At 52.6% G+C, this 15,501-nt stretch overlaps 4 protein-coding genes across 4 annotated transcripts; 1 reads left to right on the top strand and 3 right to left on the bottom strand.

Moving 5' to 3' along the window:
• Positions 1-85: 85 nt before the first annotated feature.
• On the bottom strand, positions 86-6,802 carry PV08_04043 (uncharacterized protein; the record flags this gene model as incomplete). The annotated part of the gene is made up of 1 exon (XM_016378392.1): positions 86-6,802. The coding sequence occupies one exon, from the start codon at positions 6,800-6,802 to the stop codon at positions 86-88; it is 6,717 nt and encodes a 2,238-aa protein (XP_016237069.1).
• An 898-nt stretch (positions 6,803-7,700) lies between these two features.
• PV08_04042 (uncharacterized protein) lies at positions 7,701-9,475 on the bottom strand (the record flags this gene model as incomplete). Its single annotated transcript, XM_016378391.1, has 3 exons — positions 7,701-8,313; positions 8,393-9,207; positions 9,272-9,475. The coding sequence occupies 3 exons, from the start codon at positions 9,473-9,475 to the stop codon at positions 7,701-7,703; spliced, it is 1,632 nt and encodes a 543-aa protein (XP_016237068.1).
• A 734-nt stretch (positions 9,476-10,209) lies between these two features.
• Positions 10,210-11,602, top strand: PV08_04041 (uncharacterized protein; the record flags this gene model as incomplete). The annotated part of the gene is made up of 2 exons (XM_016378390.1): positions 10,210-10,329; positions 10,388-11,602. 2 exons carry the CDS (start codon positions 10,210-10,212, stop codon positions 11,600-11,602), a joined length of 1,335 nt encoding a protein of 444 aa, XP_016237067.1.
• Positions 11,603-12,375: 773 nt separating this feature from the next.
• On the bottom strand, positions 12,376-14,430 carry PV08_04040 (uncharacterized protein; the record flags this gene model as incomplete). Its single annotated transcript, XM_016378389.1, has 5 exons — positions 12,376-13,004; positions 13,056-13,263; positions 13,313-13,664; positions 13,716-14,199; positions 14,265-14,430. The coding sequence occupies 5 exons, from the start codon at positions 14,428-14,430 to the stop codon at positions 12,376-12,378; spliced, it is 1,839 nt and encodes a 612-aa protein (XP_016237066.1).
• Positions 14,431-15,501: the final 1,071 nt, after the last annotated feature.

The following is a 15,501-nucleotide window of genomic DNA, read 5'->3' as shown; positions in this document are numbered from 1 at the left end:
AGTTTAACTATATCATGCATGCGTACCTAGGTGCCTTATCCCAAAACCCCTCTTGAACCCGAGGAGGTCGATTTTTATCTCTGGTCTATTCATCTTCCTCCTCTTCCTCGTCCTCCTCGTCTTCGTCTTCGTCCATCCCCTCGGCGACGTCGACACTAAACGCCATGCTCTGGTCGACACCCACGTACGAGTCCGACATGAGGAAGAGGGTGAGGTCCTTCTTCCCGGGAGTCGGCACCACGTACTCCAACTTTGTCGCGAGGTTCTTGCCTATCGTCACCCGCTTGATGGCGAGCAGAGACCGGGTCTTTTCCTCCGCGACGACAAGCCACCAGTTCTCCAGCTTCTTGGCGGGATAGAAGGGCGCGTGGACGGTCAAGTCGACCTCGTCGTTGCCACCCTTCCCCGCCCCTCCTCCTCCTCCTCCTTCTTCGTCGTCGTCGTCGTCGTCTTCTTCTTCCTCTTCCTCGGTCTCCCTGCTGATCTTGACGGCGAGGTAACTCGGGCTTCCGGCGGTGACGTCGTCTTTCTCGAGCACGTCAAACTCCAGTTCCAGGCTGGGGTACTTGGAGTTTGTAAAGTTTGCGGCGTCGACGAGCTGGCGGTTCGTCAGGCCCATTTCGGCGACCAGCTTCGGCTGGTCCGGGTTCTCGCTGGGGTCCATGGCGGTCATGAACTCGTCGATGTCCTTGACGCCGTGGCGGGCGAGGACGTCGACGATGCGGGCGTCGAAGTGCGGGATCTGCAGCAAGGGGCTGTCGCGGTCCCACATTGCCTGCACGACCATCTGGGACATCTCCATGGCGCTCATGGCGTTGAGGTGGCCCTCGCTGCTGAGCACGTCGACGCAGGCCGAGAGCAGGCCGAGCATCTTGGACACGATGACTTCCTGGTCCTTGGCCAGGTCGATGGGGAGCTGCATGCGCGAGAAATGCGCCTGGAGCAGCACCATGGCCTTGAAGTGCGGGCTGTCGTACGCGGGCTCGGACATCTTGACGGGCACGCGGTCGTAGATGCGGCGCAGGATGTGGTCTTCGTGTCGGCGCATTTGGATCCCTTCGAATTCCGTCGCCGACGTGACGATTTCGAGCATGCCCTTGAGCTTTGTCCGCGCCGTCAGGGAGAGGAGGAACGTCTGCATCGTGATAAAGCTGATGTTGTAGTAGGCTGCGATCATGGCCGGGTTGAGAGGCGACACCGAGTCGTCTTCATCGTCGAGGTCGATGATCTTGGCCTCGCTTAGTTCTTTGAGCGTCGTCTCGACCAGTTCTGACAAGAACGCGCTCAGGCCTTCGTGCGACGTGTCGTTGAGCCCGTAGAATGACGGGTTTGCGAGGAGACGTCGGTAGAAGTACGTGTATGTCGTCCAGTCGACGGCGTCTTGCGTGGATGTTATGGTCTTGGTGCTGATCTCCGTCACAAACGCATCATGAAGAGACAGCGCGAGATGCGATTCGATGGGTAGAGCCTCGTTCAGGAACTTCTTGTAGTACTCGCGGCGGACTTGAGGCACCATGAGCACACCCTTGCCCAGTCTGTCCTGGCCAGGTCGGGACGCGCGGCCGAACATCTGCAGGATCTCGCTGATCTGGTAGTCCACATACCGATGCTCGCGGCCCTGGAAGTATTGTGTTCCCATGATGATGACGAGGTGTGCAGTGAACGGTATCTCCCAGCAGACGTCCCGAGAAGCGAGCATGACCTGGATCGCGCCGATCTTGAACAGATGAGACACGATGCGTTTGTCGCTGATTGAAAGAGCCTCGTGATAATAGCCAATGCCATGGCTTAGAGACTCAGCGAGGGCTCGCTCGTGGATGCGTTCCAGGAAAGGTGCCAGTTCCTCAACGTTGGTATGCAGGAACCGCTGATCATCATCGTCGATAATGCAGGCCGAGAGGATGTCCACAGCTGTAGCTCGAACTTGTTTCCTTCCAGGCACGAAGATGATAGCAGGCTTGTCGGGAGACAGTTGGAGAACTGCTTGGTACGCAGGACGGGCCATGGCCATCATCAGCGATGGGAAATGAGGGATGTTGAACGACTGAATATGAAGCTCTAACCCGACAGGTCGAGCCATAGGGCTAAAGTTGTAAATGGTGTGCTTGTTCGCTCCGATCCATTCGCCAACGTCTCTGGCGTTGGACAAGGGAACGCTGAGCCCAATGATTCGCATCTTGTTCTCAAGCTGGATGTGGATATACTGCATTCTTGAGACGACGACCTCGTAAATGGCACCGTTCTCGCCTCCAAGCATGTGCAGCTCATCGGCAATAAACAGTTCCACATTCTGAACGTTCTTGCGACGTTGCCACTGTCGGGATAGGACATCCCATTGAGTCGGAGTTGCCAGGACAAGATCTGACTGATCGAGTATTCGCAGATCAGCGGTGATCTCACCTGTGAGTGTAGAGATAGTCTTTCCTCCGCCAATATTAGAGAGCCGCTCTTGCCAGTCTGCGACACGAATGTCAACCAGTTCCTGGAAAGGTGCCACATAAACTGCTTTGCCAGCTTCAGGGTTCTTCCAATGTTTTAACAAGGCAAACTCGGCACAGACAGTCTTGCCGCTGCCCGTCGGCGCACCAACGAACACACTATCGTCGGTGTCGTACAAAGACTTGAAGACTTGAGTTTGGATTTTGTTGAATCGATCCCAGTTAGGATACAGGTCGACATATTCTTTGACCTTGAGTGCTTGTACTGGCACGGGTTGCAGATCCAAAAGTTGTGTATGTGGTGGGAATCGTTCTGGGAGAATGAGTTTTTGAAATGACACTGGAACTCGAGTTTCTGAATGCATCCATCGGTCCGACACTAGAGTGATAAAGTAATTCGGCGGGATGGGCTCGCTGATGGGGACAGTAAAGTTAACCAGATGCTCAGTCATGTCACCTTGTGCAAATTCTTTTCGGAGAATGAATTGATCGTGGAAAAGGATCTCCTCGCCGTCACAATCCTCCACAATAATCCAGAACGACTCCGCGGTGCCATGCAAAGCATCGTCCCAGACGAAATTAGGTGTGATGGTGAGCTCAACATGTAACATTGATCTTGTCATGGGTTGAACTTGGGCTTGTACCTCCAGTCGCGGGAATTTCGACACAAGATCGCAAACGACGCGGCCGGCTTTTGGTAATCCCAGCAACTCTCCCATCCGAGGGGGGTCAAGGTCAAAGTAGCTTGACCAAGGAACTTCCATTCGTTCAGCCTTCTGAATGTACTCCCGGGGGCACATTGGGAATTGTCTCAGAGGGGTCATAGTTGGCCACATCCGCTTCTCTGCCATCTTACAGAGATCAAGTGCAACTTTGGCTACTGAGGCCCAGCCCTTTCTTAGGCATATCTCGAAGATTGCTCTAAGGATACGACCAGCAGACTGCGTGACATATACGAGATCTGCCATAAGTGCAAGTCCTTCCAATTTGAGCCTAGAGATATATGCTTGGAGCAGAACATTGATCTTGGCTTGTGGTTCCTCCATACCTTCCTTGACAGGAATCGGAACTCTGCCCAAGAGTTTCGCCAATTCGAGTTTCTCGTCCTGCCGCACCGGAATGTACTTGAACTCGTCGCTCAGAGCAAACACGCGGAAGAGCTCAATTGTGCTGATCGACGGCTGGAGATGCATATTGTAGGTCAGCATGGAGTGGTGGGTGATGTAATAGTGGGAAGCAATTCGTCCAAGATCCGTGGCTTGTAGTTTGCCAGTGGTCTTGTCATACTTGACTAAACCTGCCTTCTCGAGAACCACAGCGGCAGAGTGTATAAGGTCGACTCTCTTCTGCTCGAGAGCATCGTCATTGCTGTAGTCCGCACCAACACTGTATAGACCTGGGGACCTAATCATCCTGACGAACAAGTAGGTATAGCCTAACCATTCAACTCCCTGATCTCGGCTTTGAACATTGCCGAGGACGATCTCGGCGTTCAAGTTGTCCGCAAGTTTGCTCATGAGCTGGCTCTCGATCGGCAGCTGCTGATTCAGTAGAGACAGGTAGTATTGTATCTCTGCTTGAGATGTTATAATGATACCTTCACCATAAACATCATACTGCGGTCGACCGGCACGGCCAAGCATCTGTAGCACGTCCTGAGGACTGAGCTCAACCCAACTACCCTTCTCAGGCGAATAGACCTGAGTGCCTTTGATGATGACAGTATGGGCTGGAAGATTGACACCCCAAGCCAGAGTGGCGGTACAGACGAGGACACGAAGAGATCCATCGGCGAAGAGATCCTCAACCGAAGAACGATCGGCAGCACTCATACCAGCGTGGTGAATACCGAAGCCATAGGGCATAAGGTCCTTTAGATTCGCATCATGGACTTGATCAGCTTCCTCTTGTAAAATTTGTCTGCTAGCTGCATCTGTTCGCATTATCTGGCCGATAGTCTCCGCCTCCACGGCTTTGTCGCGAATGTACTTCGCCGTTTTAGCAGTTTCTTTTCGAGAGTGTACGAATATCAACATCTGCTGCTGGTTTGTGCCGACATGTTCCATGACCTTCGCGTAACAGACATCGTTCATAGTCTTGAGCATCTTGATGGCTTTCTTGTCTGTCACACCGATGAACTCTTGTCGAAGGGGGCAAGGTCTGAATGATCCGTCAAAGTGGAACAAACCCTTCGCAGGGTCAACTCGTAGGAACGTAGCCACGTCTCTATAGTTTGGTAAAGTTGCACTCAATCCGACAATGCGTACAGGGTCGCCAGTCTGTTCCATCTTCCTAATTGTCCTGCTTACAATGCTCTCTAGCACAGGGCCACGGTCATCGTGCAGTAAGTGGATTTCATCGATGATGATCAGTCGAACAAGTCTGGTATAGCTGAGGTCCGTGGCCTTTCGAGTGATGACATCCCATTTCTCGGGAGTTGTCACGATGACTTGAGTATCCGCGATTTGTTGCTTGGTAAGTTGTCGGTCTCCGGTCAACTCTGACACTCGGATGCCATATGACTCTAGTCGCTTACCAAAATTACCCACTTGCTCTTGAACCAATGCTTTGAGTGGAGCAATATAGATGATTTTGAAGTCGTCTAACATGATCTCTCCGGTCTCTGGATTTCGGTGCTTGCCGATCTCTCGAAGCATGGTGAGCATGGCCACGTTCGTTTTGCCTGATCCAGTGGGCGCACAGACAAGCATATTACCGTCATCGCCAAAGGCCGAGGGGTAGCACTTTGACTGGATTCTGTTGAGACTCTTTGCAGAGCCAAAACCCTGCCTGGCCCAGTCAGGCAGGTCGGTCGTCGGCACCAACTTTTCACCAGGATCTATCCTAGCCTTGGGTGCAGGAACATGGATCTCTTCGTAGCCCTTGAACGTCCGCTTTGTTGAGCCTTGAGGTAGGACGACCTTTGGATTTGTCATCAGATGGTTTCCTTGCTCAAAGACCAGATTTTCAAGATTAATCAATCGCTGAGGTTGCAGGCCACCAGATAGAGCACCATCTTTCTTCTCTTCTTGAGAGTCGGTCTGTGCTTTTGGGATGTCAATGTCCATAAGATCGAGCTTCATTTTCTTTGAAGGTCGAGGGCCCTCAGCACCAGCCTCTTGATCGCCCAGTAACTCATTGAGGATAGCACGTTGGCCAGCTTCAACCATTTCAACTTCGAGTAGATTCCGGGCGTCAGTATCTTCAGCCACCCTCCGCCATCTGGTTGCCCATACGATCCGGTCACGGTTGCTCACAAGTTTCCCGACCATTTCCGGATGCTCATAGTCAAACAAGTCCATCAAGTCGTTCTCAATATCACGAAGGGATATATCCTCACCCTCGAGTGACTTTCCGGACAAAATTTGCAGCGCATCTTGAGTCTTCTGTTGCTGGATATGAGCGTCTGGATATATTGACCCGATTTGTCGCTGAAGCCAGTACGCGTCGATTTCATGTATAGGCACAAGATCGGAGTCCTCCCTTTTCCGTCGCGAAGAATCCGCAATGCCGCTGTCTAGTACCATTCCCGTGTCTTCATCATCTGGATCAATATCAGGCGCGCCCGCGCCACCGGCCGTCGCAGCTTCATCGTCAGGTTGATCCTGGATATCATCCTCCTCATCGGAGTCTTCATCCTCATCTCGCACCTCGTATGTTCTGGCGATGCCGTCTTCGTCTTCATCGTCTTCGTCGAATACGACTGCAACACCTTGTCGATCGTCAAGCTCGGCTTCGTCCCCATCAGCCATGTCTTCGTCTTCGTCCTGCGCATCATAGTCTGTGATCTTTTTTCCCAGATTGACGAGTTCGTTGAATTCCTTCGGAGTCATTGTTGTCCCAACGATTTCGTCCACCTCTTTCTTTTTGTCCAAGTCCTTCATATTGTCGTCCTTGAGGAATTCGAGGATTGCATCCGCTGCGCTTCGGACAATTTCTTGCGAGACATCACCCAGCGCATTGGCAGTCACGGTGAGCAGTAAGTCGTAGGTGGCTCGGGTGGCAGGAGTCCTAGGACGATATTTGAGTCCTTCTATCAGTGCATCTCCCGCAGACAGAATGCCAGCACCTCGAGTCTGTGCAGGCTCACCCCGCTTTCGTTTCCGCCGTTCTCGTTCCAGGACGTCTTCGCCTTCGTGGATTGTTCCTCTCTCCATTCCCAGTCCGGGTGCCATCTTCTTCGGCTTAGGAGCTTGTTCTCTGGCAACTCGCGAACCCATGTCCCGAATATTCAGGCGTCCGGCAAGAGACTCCGGGTCTCCAGTGTTCTCGTCTTTATTTCGCGAGTACAACCGGCGGTCGGCCTGGAGAACCAGGTTCGACATCGCCGAGTACTTGTACTGGGAAATGTTTTGGTCCGCCATCTTGCTTGATTTCGTGCAGATTCAGAACTTCGAACGGAGAGGTTATGATTCGTGTCGAAAGGAGGGTGTTTGAGGACTCTTCAATGTTGTGTCATAGCTTCCAGGAGCTTTCCGCAACGATGACAGCAGCGGAGAGTCCTAGTTCTCTGAGATCTCACTCCCTTGTGCTGAGAAACAATCAGGGCGGCGAGTGTTATGTATTGAATGCTATGCAGGCTGAAGAAAAGTCCATGTCTCCAAATTTCGCCTCGCGCATTGAGTGGGGCGACCCTCGCTTAACTTTCTCGTTTAGTCAAAGTCCACTGAGTGACTTAGAAGGGGAAACACGACAAACATGGTCCTACTGTAGTTCCTTAATAAGGGTCTGCACAGCTGAGAATGAATGTTTACTAGATGTCTGGCTCTTTGTCGTTGAGAATGTCCTGAGAAAGCAAAGTGCAGGTCTCACACAACTTCATTTCACCAGGCACTGTGAATACGCTTGCTGTGGAGATGTGCCTTCTGATGACAAGCTATTCAGGCACCATGGACTGTTCAAGATCGAGAGAATTCCTCAAGATGGTGGTCACCTCGTTCCCTCATCTACCATCCTTGAACCCGAGGTTGCTTCGCCACGGAGTGGGACTCGCATACGCGCTCACAGCTGTAACCTCGTTAGGGTATCAGAACACATAGATATCAGGTAATAAGGAATGGCATTGTTGGAAATTACGTTACTGAGGTACATGGTCCAATTTGATATAGTGAACGAGTGTCCTGAAAAAGCATCCTCCACCCCTTATGAAAACTGCTGAAGATAGTAGCATCCAGATCGTATCCCTCGAAAAATCAGCACGACACAACACTGGAAGAACCACCATCAGTGGGCTCCGGTCGACCATTTGAGCTCCTCATACTTTCAAATCGTCGTAAGTTTTAAGGGCATGCCTTCAGAAGGCTTCGTGGTAACCGCGCCGGCACGGAGAGGACGATAGTTCGGATCTTTTAGTTCCATATTAAAAGTCCCGGTCAGCACAGCGAGCAAAGCACGCAACTCTGCCTTAGCGAAACCCTGTCCAATGCAGCTTCTCGGACCGTGTAAGAACGTCATCATCGAGTAGTTACTTTGTGCGCCTCCCGAATTGTTTGGCTTGCCAGTGCCTTTGTCAATCCAACGAGAGGGCTTGAACTCCTCCGCGTCTGGACCCCAAAGTTGCGGCGAGCGGTTGATCCCATGAGGACTGAGGATGATCATAGTTCCTTTTTTCAGCGGGTATCCCAGTATGGTGGTCGGTCTGACAGCGACCCGCAAAGTCTGAGGAACAGTTGAATACAAACGAAAGGTCTCGTTACAGACGCCATTCAAGATGGGCATCGACTCCAAAGTTCCTGCAAGGTCAAAAGCCTGGGTGTCAATCACAAAGTCTCGAGGGATGTTGGCGCGTATTTCCTCCCGTAGCTGGGTTTGTATCTCTGGATGGCGAGCGAGCAAGTATGCTGCCCACTCCAGCGTCGATGAGGTTGTTTCATGCCTATCTACGTGTCAGACAAGTCACAGCAATTTGAACTCCAAAAATGTTTGTTGGGAGCTGGACATGTGGCAAGGCTTACCCAGCGGCAAGGAACGTGAGAAGTTGATCAGCCAACTCTTCATCAGAGAAATTATTGGACTCGATCAGCTTCGACAGCAAGTCGGCGGACCCTTCTCCGTCGACTTTCATGGACCTCTTCTTCTCGGCGACGAACTGCCTACAAAGAGTCCTGAGCTTGTCCGTCTGCTGGGTCAACCAACTGTCGGTGTCAACCCAAGGCATAAATCGCAACAGCCACTTAAGTCCTATGAGATTCAGTACGAAAAAAAGCTGTAGTTCACGAGACGGGGTTAGGATCCGTTCGTATAGGTGAACAAGCTCTTCATCATTGTCGTTGATCGTGTGAAAGTCATGTCCCATGGCGGCTGCCCCGATGATATCCAAGGTTACCTTCGGAGCCCAGAAGGCGAGATCGCTGACGCCTAGAATACCCGAGCTTCTCCCATTGATGAGGTCAGTTTTGATCCTGTCCGCAACTTCAACTGATTTCTGCCAGAAAATAGGATACAGCTCTTTGATGTGACGAAAGCTGAAGCTTGGCTGGATGTGTTTGCGTTGAAACTTGTGCACATCGCCTTCAACCACTACCAATCCGTCCCCTAAGATTCTTGCGAGAAACTGTGCTGCTCTCTGAGGCTTGATAAAGTCGTAGTTTTTGGTCACCAGGACTTCAGCGATAGCTTGTGGGGTGGTTATACACAGTGCTTCGGAGTTCAAGAAGCCTCTGACACGAATCAGACCGTCATTCGGTACCTCCTTTACCCATCGAGCTTGTTGTTCTCCAGGAGGTTGGCTTAATCTCGCCACCATGTGTCCGATAAATGGGTGGGCTCCCTGGTAACAAAAGTTAATGTTCTCATGGTGATGGACAACGACCCAAATGCAGGCTCCTGCGTACCTTGGGTTCTGGCAGGTGTCGAAGTGGACTTATGAAGAAGGGATATATCCACATTCGATAGATGCCCCATGCCAGCGAACAAACCCCTATCAATCCCAGAACGTACAGCCGCCACGAGGCCGAATCATCTCGTGGCCGAATAAAGTCCAAAGTTGCGGCGTTCGCTTCGCCGAAGAGAAGGCATATAAAAAGTGAAAGATGCATGGTGAAATTGGGCAAGCATCGGTCAATTCTGGTCGCCTGCAATGCAATCAAGCACGACCTCGGAGGAGGAGAACCTGAGAGGATACGTCTCTGTTCATATGTCTGCCGTTAGTTGTGCGCATATGATTCTAGGAATCTAAGCCTCGGTATATGTGGTCTTTCGAAGACATTCTTCATCGATGACTGGCTGGCGAGGTTTGATCGATGAGACGGCAAGGCTTGATGTTAGTCCGGCTACGTCCCACAAGTCTGTCAGGATCAGGAAATGGTTCTGCAGATTGCTTGAAACGCGGAAGATGAAGTGTGAAGAGAGATGGCGACCACTTGACGCACTCGCACCCGCTTGTGGCCCCGTCTTTGCGGAGAAATACTACTGTAGGAACCTCGTACTGTAGATACAACCTGCAGCCTGAGTGAGGTACAGCACGGAGTACATGATACGAGATACGAGGAACTTCCTCGTACCCAGACCAACGGCCAAAGTGTTCCGTCCATTGCAAACATCTGACAACGTCTTCCTTGCCCACGACCATCACCAGCAACCGCAGCCCCCTGAGATATACGTGCGGTGCCTACGCACTCACCCCGAGTATCCTCCGCTCATGTATCTCTTCTAACTATCTGCGATACGGCATTGCTATTCCGCGCTCGTATTCTGAAGGGGCCCCCCTCAACATACACTCTCCTTGGACGCCGGCGGCGCTTACACCCTATACACAGCTCCACCGCCAGCCATGGCGCAGACACTGATGGACATATTCTACTCCCTTGGGAGCTGCGTGTACTGCTTTCCGAGCACACCGCAGTTGAAGATCAATCACAGAAGCTTCCGCATGTTGAGACTGCTGGGCGAGGTACACGAACTGCGCCTCCTTTGACCTACCAACACCGCTACTAACACATTCATCCTAGGGCGGCTTCTCCTATGTATACCTCGTCCAAGACACATCAGACTCGGCACTCTATGCCCTCAAGAAGATCCGGTGCCCCTTCGGGCAGGAATCCGTCTCCCAAGCCCTGAAGGAGGTCGAGGCATACACCCTCTTCGCACCTCACCCGAACATCATCCACAGCATCGACCATGCCGTACAAAACGACTCGAGCAGCAAAGTCTCGGGTATTGGCAATGACACCACCTCCTCCAAGACCGTCTACATCCTCCTCCCCTACTACCGCCGCGGCAACCTGCAAGACATGATCAACGCCAACCTCGTGAACCACACCCGCTTCGGCGAGCGACGCCTCATGCAGCTGATGCTGGGTGTCTGCAAGGCTCTCAAGGCCATGCACCAGTACCACGTACGCAACAATCCCTCGAGGGCCGCTGCGCAAGCGATCCGCGAAGAAGCAGCCGACGCCGCCGCACGGCGCAACGCCCAAACCCGCGCCCAGAAGCGCAACATGACGGCAGACGCGACGCATCAACAAGACCTGGCCTCGGAGCAAGAACAACCGCTCATGCCCGAGGGCGAGATCACGCGCGCACAGGCGGGCAAAGAACCCGGCGACATACGTGCTTACGCCCACCGCGACATCAAGCCCGGCAACATCATGATCTCCGACGACGGCCGCCTACCCATTCTGATGGACCTTGGCAGTCTGGCCCCGAGCCCCACGGCCATCACGTCGCGCTCGCAGGCGATTGCTGTCCAGGACGTCGCGGCCGAACACTCGACCATGCCCTACCGAGCCCCGGAACTGTTCGACGTCAAGACCGGCAGCGTCATCGACACCAAAGTCGACATCTGGTCTCTCGGCTGCACCATGTACGCATGCCTGATCGGCAAATCGCCTTTCGAGGCGCGCAGCGACGAGACCGGCGGCAGTCTGAGCATATGCGTGCTGAGCGGGGACTGGCGATGGCCCGGCGAGGGCAGCGCAAACAAGGGCAAGGCTCCTTCACGATCGAACACGCAGCAGTCCCTGGCGAACGGCAACTCCGAAACCGCCAGCTCAGGGACCAAGCTGTACCCCCATCCCGCTACGAGGGAGGTCGTGCAACGGTGTCTCCAGGTGGAACCGTCAGAAAGGCCCGACGTCGACGAACTCATGACGCTAATCGATACGTGCCTCAGTGAGCTCCCTGAGGATGATGAAGGTGTTGGTCCCTCGGACGGCGACTTATAAATGCGGCCCCTCACCCGGGTCGTCGTCACATGGGGGATATATTCTTTTGCCTATAGGGACCAGTCGGCGTCAAACAGGGTGTACAACTAAAAATCAAGGTCTTTTGTAGTTCAGATTGAGCGATGTGCTTTCCTCCTCTTCGTATTCACGTCCACCTCCATTCCTGAGACGGTTATTGACTGCCGCGCCTGGGAAACAGGGTCTCCGCGAAAAGGACAAAATAAAGCAAACCCAGACAAAACGGTTCTTATACATTTTTCATTCCATGTCGCTTTTGTCTCCTAGAATACTACTGTGTCCTAACCAACTGTATGACTGATTGTCTGCACCACCATGTACAAAAATGAAAGCCTCGTAAGAAGAAAGACCCACGGGGAGACCCTGGCACTAGGACGTTCAATGCAAAACCATCCTCTCATGCCCTCCTGTCTCCCACTACCCCAGGCAAGTGAGGCAAGCGAGGGAAGTAAACCCACTACTAACATCAATCAATCATTTTGCCTCCAATCGACCCAAAAATAAGCAATCAGCAATTCGCAAGTATCCTCCCGTGGCACAGCGCGTCGTCCGCAAAAGTCGACGCGGCCGCTCTGCAGACAGTGTGCCCCGTCGAGAAATCATCGTTTGTTTTTCAGTACCGCACATCCCTCAAGACATAGCAGCTTCGCAGCTGTCCTCGGAATTCTTCATCCCCCGTCGCACCTCGTTTCAAGACTTTTATCACCTATGTATCATGAATCCAAAAGAACCTTCACCTGCTCGATCTCGCCCGATTATTCGGTCGCCTTGACAACTTCGCTTGCCTCTGCAGCGGCCGGTGCGGATTCGGGCACCTTCTCCACAACTTCCGGCGCAGAAACAGGGGCTGGGGCGTCAACCTTTGGGCTTTCCTCGGTAGGAGCAGGCTTTGGCTCTTCAGATGAAGCAGGAGGCTCTGCACTCGGGGCTGCGGGTTCTTCAGCAGGCTTGGCCTCTGCTACTGCAGGCGCCTCTTCAGACTTGTCTTCAGCAGGCTTTTCCTCAGTAGTCTCGCCTTTGTCATTGCTTTCTTCCGTCTTTTCGACCGGGCTGTCCTCAGTCTTCTCATCATGAACTCCATTCGTTGCGGGCGATGCCTTAGCCTCCGCCTCAGGAGGCTCGGCACCGAGGATTTTGTTCCATTGAGTTAGGAGCTCAAGTGATCGCTTCCGGAAGTTGAACTCTTCGTCACGAGGGATTGTGGTGAGCTTGATCAGAGCCTTCAGCACCTTGTTGATTTTGGTCTGGCGAATGATGCTGACTTCCAGATCGGTGTACCCTTCAAGCTTCTTGATAAAGTTGGACATTTGTGGCATTTCCTCTTCCTGAGGCGCTTGATCACGGGAGAGAAAGCCCTTCTGCAATCTATGTCGTAGGAACAATACTAGATCGGGTCAGCCTAGATCTCCAGGAAACTGTGTTTTGGGCGGTGTACCTTCTTTCTCGCGAGCCTTTCGCGCCTCTGCTGGATCCAGAGGCTTCTCCTCGGCCTCGGGCTCGGCATCGACCATTTCTTCGTCTTCGACTGCAGCTTTTGACTTTCTCTTCTCGGACTTGGCTTTGGGTGCCTTCTCTTTAGGCTTCTTCTCTTCTGTCTTGGGAGTCTTGCTAGTAGTCAACTTGATCTTGGGAGTCTTTGCAGGCTGTTATCAGAATCAGATCATGTAACCAGACTAACGTTAGAACTCTCACCTTTTCAGAGGTCTCATCGTCGCTGTCAGCTTCCTTCTTTCTCTTCTTTGACGACTTTTTCGGGGCGGCTTCGGCGTCCTCCATCTCCACATCGGTTTCGATTTTAGCTTCGCTCTTGCGCTTCTTCTTGTCGGCTTTCGCAGCTTTCTCTGCTTCACGAGCTTCCTTTGCGTCGATTTCAGCTTGCATAGCAGCATTGTGTTCATTCAACATGTTCTTAAAATAGTCGAGATCATGGCCCTCGGCAGCGACTTCGAACGCAGCCAAGAGCGTCTTTGATTTGCCCTTCTCAGGAACATCCTTGCAGTCTTCTGGGTTCAAAGGGGTCAAGTCGGTGTTATGAATCCACGCACTAGAAACTGTCAGCAAAGTTTGAGTCTGATATGAGTACCGTCCAACTCACAACTCATTGGTGTACAGGAACATGACTGGGAATGTTCGCTCGCCCTCTTTCTTGCCACCATCAGCGTAAGCCTCGTTGTAGGTGCCATCGGCTTTCTTCGTTGTGACTGGTCTGGTGTTGATGAGGATTTCTGGAAGCATCTCCTCGTCGCAGATGATAGACGGCCATGGTGGATAGCTCTTCAGGCGAGCGAAGTAGTATTCGCCTGGCTGAGCGTTCGTGTGTGTGATTTTGGACATCGACTTCTTCTTGTTAAGCTTCTTGCCCTTGTGCTCGGGAACAATCGAAGACTTTCTCTTGGAAGCAGGTTTCTTCTCCGCAGGGGTCCCGTTTGTTTCTGTCGGGGGAGCTTCTGTTTGCTCTGTCTCTTTGGTTTCCGTATCAACCGGTGCTGATGCCGGGGCCTCTGGAGCTGGGGTAGGCTGCTCAGCTTCACTAGGTGGCTCTGGGGCCGATTCAGGTGCGCCATTTGTGGCTGGTTCCGCTGGTACTGCGTAATAATACTAAATTAGCCAAATGACCAAGATATGCGACACGTATTTCTTTTACCTGCTGATTCGACCGATTTCGGCTCCCCGGAGTCTTCAGCCGACAGGGCGCCAGACATCTCGGCGACAGCACCAGAAGCTGGTTCTGCCAGGGATGGAGGAGCGTGATCCTCAGGTTGGGTCACCTTGATAGGGACTTCTGTTTGGGCAGACGTCTCAGTATCCATGGTGGTGGTAACGTGGGCGAGATTCAGAGACGCGTCAATGAAAGCGCGGTGGATGATATGGAGACTGTCGTACGAAGCAGGTGGTCAGCAAGGAGACTCGTCAAAAGATAATGATCAGATGAACAAGGCGATTGAAGTCACCGGACAGCGAGGTAGATGCTGTACAGCTCGAAGGAGCGCGCGACAGGTGTAGCAAGGCGCAGCTGAATCTGAGCCAACAAACAAGGACCACCAACCAGACGAGCCTGCCCAGGAGAACAATGAGATTGCCGCTTTGGATGCGACAAAGACTGTGATGGTGTTGAAAGCGGACAGATGAGAGAGTAGGGAAGATTGCGACCGAGGGATCAGAGTGACGGCAGCAATGGATGGATGATGGGGGAGGAGAATTGAGAAAGCGACGCCAACTAGCGAAAGGCCTTGGAGGAGAAAAGCCGCAGCAGCCAATCACCGTCATCCATTGACCTGCCTCCCAATTGACCTGTGCCAAGCCTTGTCTGGGGGCAGATCGAGAGTGCTCGCCTTCACTTGGGCGTGTCCAGCATGTCCAAGTCGCTGCCTGTGCTGTGATGAGAGAGAAGGCAAAACACACCCACTTACTTCCGATGGACTCTTGATGAGTTTCTTGGTTTCGATGGAGTAGCGACGACTTCGCTGGCCAGAGCGGGCACGTCGTGATTCTGCAGGTGGGATAGACAGCGACTCACAATACGCTCTGCTTCCGGGGAGGATCTTCGAGAGCAGAAGCGAAAATCAGGACGACGGGTTCAAACAAAGCAGAAGAAGATGGCTGGGGAGCAGTCTGTGCAGTGGGCGATGATGATGGCCGTGAATGTTGCTGGGGCTTGAAGCGGCGCGTCGCTGGATGAAGGAAAAGAGGAAGGTTGGCCGAATCCAAGGAACTGGAGAGTGCGTAACTCCACGACTCTGTGCTGGTTTCTCACCTACCTTGTTGCGCAGTAGGAGTAGAATCATATTCCTCCTTGACGAACAATCGTCTTCTCAATAGTGGCGAATTGACGAGGCATCAAATGCAGGTTCATAAAGAGATCCGTGCTGCTTGAAAGTGCC

This window comes from Exophiala spinifera (assembly GCF_000836115.1).
Source record: "Exophiala spinifera strain CBS 89968 unplaced genomic scaffold supercont1.3, whole genome shotgun sequence".
Classification (NCBI taxonomy): Eukaryota; Fungi; Ascomycota; class Eurotiomycetes; order Chaetothyriales; family Herpotrichiellaceae; genus Exophiala; species Exophiala spinifera.
Note: the sequence above shows the minus strand (reverse complement) of the source record. Positions and strands in the feature narration are given on the sequence as shown.